This window comes from Pipistrellus hanaki, assembly GCF_964339955.1.
Source record: "Pipistrellus hanaki genome assembly, chromosome: 8".
Taxonomy (NCBI): domain Eukaryota; kingdom Metazoa; phylum Chordata; class Mammalia; order Chiroptera; family Vespertilionidae; genus Pipistrellus; species Pipistrellus hanaki.
The window spans coordinates 86,035,357-86,044,242 of record NC_140510.1 but is presented as its reverse complement, the minus strand read 5'-3'; the positions used below and the strand labels follow the sequence as shown (position 1 = coordinate 86,044,242).

Below are 8,886 nucleotides of genomic sequence, written 5' to 3'. Positions count from 1 at the left end.
GTGATTGAAGGAGAGACATCTACATTTTTCCTGGTGACTGAACCGGCCAGCCAGACAGTATGACTGGGCCCCTGTGATGGCCAACACCGCCCTCTGCTGGCCAAGAAGCAAGCCAGACTGCTGGCCCTGACGGGACCAGGAAGGCCATTGCACATGAAGGCAGAGCCTTGAACTCCGGTTTCTCAGGAGTGCTCACGTGTGGAACGGAGTAAAATAAATAGAATAAAGAGTGCAGACTTCACCCGAGACATCGTTTTAAGTAACTGACAAACAGTTGTGGGGATTTTGGAAAATTTTGAGCCAGATGTGAACCGTCTTCCTAGCATTTTTTAAAACGTGTCTTTATTGTCGGAAGTTTTGCAGATGTCCCCCCTTCCCCCCAAGGACCCTCCACCGCTTGGTGGCATTTAAGTGAAGTCTGTCCCATTCCGTGTGCCAGAGCGGGTGGACGGCTCTCTGTGTGCCAGAGGCAGCCTCGGGCCCCCAGGGGGCCTGCCCTGGGCGGCGGGCGCGGCTGGGGTGTGTGCGCGGAGAGTGAACCAGCTTTCACAGCATCGGGATTTCATCGATGTTTCTGGCTCTCTATCCCTCTCCCTTCCTCTCTGTAAAAAATCAATAAAATATATCAAAAAAAGAAAGAAAAGAAGTGACAAATTCATGACGCACTTTGGGGTATAATTGGCAGTATGTAACAGAAATGGCCTTGAGGAATTACATACACTTAATTAAGTTAATGATCATTTGCTATTTATATAGAAATGTTTTTTAGAAGAAAATGGTCATATTTCCATTCGAATTGGTCTTCAACATTTTATGATATTGGACTTGGTTCAGGAGGTACGCATGCTCTCCAGGATGGAAGATTTCGTGCCAGTGCGTTAATAGATATGAAACTTTTTTATTTGATAGATCGAGTTGTTTTGTGTGTTGTTGTTGTTTTAAATGTATCTTTGTTGTTGAAAGTATTACAGATGTTTTAACTAAAATCCCTTCAGGTGTATTTGAAAATAGAGTAAAATTGTAGATCATCTATGTTTTATTTTTTTTTAAATATATTTTTATTGACTTCAGACATAAAGAGAAAAGGAGAGAGCGGTAGAAACATCCATGAAGAGAGAGAATCATGGATCGGCTGCCTCCTGCACGCCCCCCACTGGAGATCAAGCCTGCAACGCAGGCCTGTGCCCTGACCGGGAATTGAACTGTGGCCTCCTGGTTCCTAGGTTGATGCTCACCCCCTGAGCCACACTGGCCAGGTTGTACGTTTTATTTATTTTTTAAATGCAGTTTGGCATGTAGCTCTGGTGGATGGCAGGTATTGGGCATGTTAAAAGTTCGTGTGTTAAAAGGTAGATGCGTTTCAGTAATGGAATGGTACGAGTTTATGGGACCAGACCATACGCTGACGTTTTCAGGAGTCTAAAGCCTGTGCAGGAGGGACTGCTCCATGGGCTGGGATTGGGTTTGCGTGAGGCCGCCCTCTGCCGGGCCGGGCCCGGCCCTCACGCCGCCCGCGTGACTGCACGTCTCACCCGCCTCTCTCAGTTTCTCGGCAGCACCGAGGTGGAGCAGCCCAAAGGCACCGAGGTCGTCCGGGATGCAGTGCGGAAGCTGAAGGTAGGCGAGCGCCCCTCCCGCCTCCCTCCTTCTCCCCCCCCCCCGCCCCCCCACGGCCGGAGTGGATCCTGGCTGAGCCGTCCGCAGCCCAGACGGATGGGCCTTCAGAGTGTGCATGCCTCGGTGGTGGACATGGCTTCCCGGTTAGAAATGGGCTCTCAAATCAATGTCACCAGGTTAAGGGAAAGTGCTGAATAGTAAGTGTGAGCGCGTAGCTGTCTGTCTTCACCATGGCACTCCCTCCTCAGTCTCCTCAGTGCGATTTCTCTCCGGAATGGCGGAGAGGCAGTGATTTCTGCCTCCTGGCGTCCGGTGGCTCGCCTTCACCGCAGGCCGCACGCTCTGACCAGCTAGTAGTGGTGTGACAGCTGCTTAGCAGTCAGAGTATCAGCCCAGCCGGCGTGGCTCAGGGGCTGAGCTTCAACCAGTGAATCCGGTTCATGGGCTCGATCCCCAGTGGGGGGCGTGCAGGAGGCAGCTGATCCATGATTCCCTCTCATCCCTGATGTTTCTCTCTCCCCGCCATCTCCTCTCCCCCTCCCTCTCCATCTCCCTTCCTCTCTGATGAAAACTCTGTTCTACGCTCTTAGCAGCTTTCACACACACACGCACCAGAGGCCCGGTGCACGGAATTCGTGCTAGGGGCTCGGCCCTCGCAGCCCCAGCTTCGTCCCGAAGGTCGTTCGGCTGTCCGGTCTAATTAGCATATTGCGCATTTGTTAGTATAGATTGTGAACTGGACCTCACACCCAGGACTGACTGATTCTGTACTGGAGTTTGTACCTCTGTGCTTCCGGTGCCCATTTGCCCACCTCCACCTGCCCCTGGGCCCGCAGGCTGTAGGTTATTTTTCTTTTGGATTCTGCATATGAGATCCTGTGATATTCATCTTCTTCTGCCTGAATCCTTTCACTTCCCATAATGCCCTCAGGTGGCAAGGTGTCCTTCCCTTTATAAAGGGCTGAGCAATAGTCACACCTGTGTCACATCTTCTGTATCTACTCATTCACCAAGGACCCTGCATTGCTCCCCTCAGCACTCTCATCTCTCCCTCACCGAGACAATCTAACATCCCACTAAACCAGCAGGTCTTCGTTAACATCTTCGGTTCAATATTGTTTTATTTTTTTTTTAAGTAAATATGTATTTATTGATTCCGGAGAGGAAGGGAGAGGGAGAGAGAGAGAGAAGCATCGGGGATGAGAGAGAATCACTGATCGGCTGCCTCCTGCACGCCCCACACGGGATGGAGCCCCCAACCCGGGCCTGTGCCCGGACCGGGAATGGAACCCTGACCTCCTGGTTCAGAGGTCGGCGCTCAGCCCTGAGCCAGCCGGCCTGCTCGGGGTGACTGTGTTATGACACTGAGACGCCGTGGGCACCTGGTTCCTGTCCGTCAGCCTCTGGTGAAACTGGTTTTCACAAATCGCTGCGCCTTGCTCGGGAGCCTGCTGACAGGTGAGATGCGGACGCCTCTCCTCATCGTGCGGCTCCTGCCGCCCAGCTGCCCTCCGTTCCGTTTGCTCTGTGAGCGGCAGCTGCTCCCGATCGCCCTCCGTGTGGGAGAGGCGCAGCCAGGGGAGGCCTGCACCCCGAGTCTGAGTCCGAGCTGAGCCGGGTGGAGGGGCGGCCGTGCTCTGGGTGAAAACTGAAAACGGATGATGCTTCATGCATTCATTTCACCGGCAGCCATGTTCCCATGTCTGACGTAAATGCGCTCTGAGGTCCCGGGTGGCCTCACTCCCTGTTGGGGAAAGCGGGCGGGCGGCCCTCTCTCCCCACGGCGCCAGACGCTGGCCCGGCCGGGGCTCTGAGCGCCCCCGGGACTAACGGGCCTCCCGGTCCCGGCAGCACGTGGAACCGGATTCTGTCCCGCGATCAGGACGCCTCCCACGCTGGGCGCGAGTCCACTTCGCTCCCCGACATCAGAACGTTTTAGCGAGAACAGTGGCCTGTAGCCGCAGGGTCTCTTTATATCTAGGGGGGCCTTTATTCAGTCACCCCGAACCCCAGACCAGACTCCCTCCCCTCGTGGCCAGATCCAGTGCAAACAGGTATTTGCAATGAAATGCTTTAGGAACAGAGCTGGTTTTTATGCGCAGCACGGGGTAAAAGCTGGTCCGCAGTTGTTATTATGGAAAATAATACAATAGTTAATGAATAATAATGCTTATCACAGCTGTCAGCCTCCTCGGGCCACACGCGTGTTTTTGTGTAGTTTCGTGTTTGGAAACGCCCTCTGTTACGGAGGGGAGGTGGTTGGCAGGAAGATAAAATCCACATGGCGTAGCTTAGCCCTTCAAGTGCCTTCCGGAACAAATACCTGTGAGAAGCCGTCTTCGCGTGAGTGATTGCAAATAGTATTTCGATTTGGAAAGTATGTCTGAGGGCAATGATTCGGGAACCAGTGAAAATGAACCAGTGAACAGTGTTTTTTACGTATTTTGTGTGTTTGAGGCTACAACTCAAAGTAGATTATTCACATTTTTAAAAAAAGAATGTTTAGTTCTGTTATGTTGAAATGCCCAGAAGATGGCGCTGTGGCGCCACTTAAAAATAAATGTGCTCATTAATCTTGTACTCGTCCCTCATTTTGATTTCCTGCTTAGGTTTCTTAATCACATGTGTTCTGACCGCTCTGTTACCCAGGAGGGTGGAGTATTTAATTTTACTTGCTTTGGTTAAGGGAACATTTTATAGTTACTAAAGTTTTTAAAAGCTCCCAATACTAATATAATATATTGGCCTTTGACTTAAAAAGAATGACAATTTTAGGATCAATGCCATATGATATGATGGAAAACTTAAAAAAGATTTTCAATAATTTATTTTCCATGCTACCATGTTTAATGATGCCCGACAACTTTTCAGAAAGAGCTTAAACACTGAATTATTGCTACTTTTCCTGTCATTTTGTGGGGAATTTATACATTTTTCTAAAATGAAAAAAATGTTGTAAGCAAGTATGTGTTCTTCAAAACATCATATTTTATATTTATTGAGTATGTTTTAGCCTGAGATGTAAGAAAATACCAAATTCTGTGAAACCTTTCAACTTCTATCTAGTACCAGTGTTATTGTAAGGAATTCGAGATGAATGGTATTTATTTGTTCTTATAAATACAATTCGTGTCAGTTTTAGAGGGCTCAGGCCCCGTGAGAGGCCAGGATCTCAGGACTTCTATGAGATCTACTCCAGCAGTGTTTTCATTCTCTGTGGGGAGACTCTGTTTAGTTTGTTTTCTAATATTTCTTATTGGCTTTAGAGAGAGAGGAAGGGAGAAGGTGAGAGAGAAACATCCATGATGAGAGAGAATCACTGACCGGCTGCCTCCTGCACGCCCCCGGCAGGGATGGAGCCTTCAACCCGGGCCTGTGCCCTGGCCCGTAATCAAACCCTGACCCCCTGGTTCCTGGGTCGACTCAACCACTGGGCCACACCGGTGGGGCAAGAAGCTTATTTTTTAAACGCGGAAAACCTGTGTGCAACAGAAAGGAGTCATTTAGTGGCGGGGCGAGGCCTGGTGGCTGCACACATCTCGGACCCGGGCCCTGGCTCGGAGGACCTCTGGGAGTCTGGGGACACAATTTCTTCCTCTCTGAGACGCAGAAGAAGGTCTTCCCAGGGCCCAGGCCAGACACTTCCTGCTGCTGTGTCTGTCTCCCTGTGTCTCCTTCCCTCCTCCCCTGGGTTTCCCTGCCTCCCACCTCCTTCCTCTCTGCATTCCTCCCTGCTGCTGCTTCTTCTTCTTCTTCTGGGGGAACAGCAACAGCCCAGCAGCTGGTGCTGTCAGTGGGCTAGTGGGTGTTCTGTGCCCCCTCTGGGCACCGGAGAGGGGCCCGGGATGTGGGTGCGGCTGTGGGCAGGCTGGGCGGCTGCTGCTTGTCCCCTGGCGGAGGGCACAGCCCAGAGGCGGGCCCCCAGGCCCAGGGTCAGGGACAGTGAGAGCCGCTCCTGCACACCCTCCCGGGGCGCAAATTCTGCACCAGGAAGGAGGGGGGAGAGGAGCACACCCCCCCTCTCTCTGGGTGGTTTTCACGATTCTCACTGAGGCAGAGCAAACCTCTGCAAGAAAAACAAAGCAAACCAAAACCCCTCTGGTCCGAATTAGTGGGTTTTCTGTGCAGAAATAAGAACGCTGGTTACGGGGAGAAAGGAGGAAGCTGCCTGCGCCCCGGGGCGGACAGACGTGCTGACAATCCCCGGAGAATAAAGCTCCCCCTCACCGCCATGCCCCCCATCCCCGTGTGACAGCTTCCCCGCAGGTTACGGGGTTTATAAAATACTTTAATGAAACGTTCAACACAATAGGACCTCCGTTTATACATGCCGCACCTATAAATAAATAAATATGTGTTCATTCTTCATAGGGATAATTATATGAAATAATTAAATGAAGTAATTTTTCATTTGTAGTTTGCAAGACATATCAAGAAATCCGAAGGCCAGAAAATTCCAAAAGTTGAGTTGCAAATATCGATTTATGGAGTGAAAATTCTAGAACCCAAAACCAAGGTAAGGCTCGTTTTCGAATGTCCTCACGTGTGTCTGTGCGTGTTCACAGGAAGTCCAGTGCCAGCTGGTGTTGGGGAATGGACCGGCCCCTCACGTGTGTCTGTGCGTGTTCACAGCTGGTGTTCAGGCACTGGGCAGCCCCATCACGTGTGTCTGTGCGTGTTCGCAGCTGGTCTTCAGGCACTGGGCAGCCCCATCACATGTGTCTGTGCGTGTTCACAGCTGGTGTTCAGGCACTGGGCAGCCCCATCACGTGTGTCTGTGCGTGTTCGCAGCTGGTCTTCAGGCACTGGGCAGCCCCATCACATGTGTCTGTGCGTGTTCGCAGCTGGTGTTCAGGCAAGGGGCAGCCCCATCACATGTGTCTGTGCGTGTTCGCAGCTGATGTTCAGGCACGGGGCAGCCCCATCACGTGTGTCTGTGCGTGTCCGCAGGAGGTCCAGCACAACTGCCAGCTGCACCGGATATCGTTCTGCGCCGACGACAAGACGGACAAGCGGATCTTCACCTTCATCTGCAAGGACGCCGAGTCGCACAAGCACCTGTGCTACGTGTTCGACAGCGAGAAGTGTGTAAGTTCCGCCGGGCGTCCGAGGGCCGTCCCTCTCCCGGTCCGGGGTTGTCTTGTTCCCGGCGTCGGTCCGTCTGGGACGTGAGCCACGCTGCAGCTACTAAACTCCTAACGGACCTGTCACGGGGCTGTGGATCCGTCCGTGACGGAATCCTCGGGTCGGGCCCGCGGGCCCACGTGCAAGCCACTTCTCTAGGACGCCGGCCTGCTCGTGCTGTGCATGTTTATTTATAATCCTATCGTTTACTCGCGATTCAATCTCAAACATGGCTTAGGGATGTGCCCATGATGCAAGAGTGGTGGTCAGCAGAGTTCGTTTTTTCTGGGATGTTAATGGATCGATGCAAAGAAACACGTTGAACTCCAGGAAATAATATCTGTACGGCTTCTCTAAAAATGGCCAACACTTGGAAAGCATGGTTCTTAATTTTCGTGACTCAGAAAACTTACCACAGTGAAAAGTCATGGAATCGGGAGAGGTGTGAGCACATGCGTGTGCTGGTACATGGGGGTTGGGGGGAGTGTGCCCTTGTGAATGTAATCTGAAGCTCTTAGCAGGTGAGGACCACCAGGGGATCCTGAGGTTAAGTCCTGCAATAATTCTTTAACCTTCTGGAACCGTAAGGAAACCCTGGGCCTTGATCATAAGCATAAGCTAAGGCTTATAACCTAGACCGCGGTCCTGTTGTCAAGCCTACGACGTGAATTCCAAGACACGTGGCAGCCATCAATGGCGTTTTCTCTTTCAAGTATGTTGTATTGATTTTAGATAAAGAGAAGTGAGTGGGAGAGAGAGACGGAAACATCAGTGACGAGAGAGAATCCTCAGCTTCGATCGGCTGCCTCCTGCACGCCCTCCACCCCCTCCCCCGGCTGGGGATCAGGCCTGCGCCCGGGGCCTGTGCCCTGATGGGAATCGGAACGGTGACCTCCTGGTGCCTGGGGCCACACTTACCCACTGATGTCCCACCTCACCTCGGCCACATGCCTGGCTTAGATGGGAAAGGAACTGAATTCATGCATCTGCTCATTTTTCAGGCTGTCAAAGTCAGAGGACCAGTATCACTGTCACTCACATGCAGTTTATTTCTGTGCTCAGTACAAGAGCTTCTTGCAAACACCTTTTTTATCTGTCCACGTAAGTCCTACCACAGTCGACAATAGATACTCAATGAATTTTTCTTTAAAGAAAAGACCAGGTTTCCGTAGAGTATGTTAATATCTATATTATTTGGGAAACACGTGTTTCCCAAAGTGTGGTACGCGGACCCCCAGGGGTGCGGGGAGAGTTTGGTGGGGGTACGCGTTGCACCGGAGTTCGGTGGGGATATGCACTGCACCGTGCTTAGCTGCCCCCAATTCTTCATTCTCATGAGTACGAGGGCCACTCAGCAGATTATAGAAGGGGCACACATATGTCAGAAGTTTGGGAAATCTAGACTCGAGCTCTTTAAGAAGGCAAACTCATGTGTTAACCTAATTGGCACCAAAATATCTTTTGAGAATTCGATGAGCATTACAGAACATTCCATCAGAAAAAAAATATGCTTCCCCAGATGGGAAGCCGTGTGCACAATAAGGATGTTCTGAGAAGCGCCAGTGGTTTGGAGACGCACCCTCCGGGGCGAAGGCATTATGTGGGCGTTCCCAGTGCTGCTGGCCGTGATTGCCTGCAGCTGTGCCTCTGTGCCTGCGGAGGCTGGAGCAGATCTCTGTGTCAGACAGACCAGCCTTGTACCACTTCCCGCGAGCAGCACAGGCTGTCTCTCTCGTCTTACGCAGGGCATTAAACCTTCTTGAAATATTAATACTCAGAAGAGATCATTATGGATATGAGCCTTCTTACGGCTTTGTGTCAAAGTGCTTTTCTTTACTTGATCCCCAGCAAATGGGTTACGTGATCATTTAGACACTAGAGGCCCAGGGTATGAAATTCGTGCACTGGAGGGGCGGGGGGTGTTCCTCAGCCCAGCCAGCACCCTATCCAATCTGGGACCCCTCGGGGGATGTCTGACTGCTGGTTTAGGCCCAGTCGACATTCCTCTCACAATCCAGGACTACTGGCTCTCAACTGATCGCCTGCCTGCCTGCCTGATAGCCCCTAACCACTCCCCTGCCAACCCGATTGCCCCCAACTGCCATCCCCTGCCAGCCCGATCACCCCCAACTGCCTTTCCCTGCT

At 51.7% G+C, this 8,886-nt stretch overlaps 1 protein-coding gene across 2 annotated transcripts in view; it reads left to right on the top strand.

The window, feature by feature from the left end:
• Positions 1–8,886, top strand: part of GULP1 (GULP PTB domain containing engulfment adaptor 1) — a 91,890-nt gene that overhangs the window by 69,503 nt on the left and 13,501 nt on the right. Inside the window, exons 5-7 of one of the 2 annotated variants that reach the window (XM_084892461.1) lie at positions 1,546–1,617; positions 6,035–6,133; positions 6,568–6,705. In XM_084892461.1, the coding sequence (XP_084748587.1) occupies positions 1,546–1,617; positions 6,035–6,133; positions 6,568–6,705 (309 nt within the window). The remainder of the gene's footprint in view (positions 1–1,545; positions 1,618–6,034; positions 6,134–6,567; positions 6,706–8,886) is intronic. The other variant, XM_084892462.1, reaches the window with a different exon arrangement.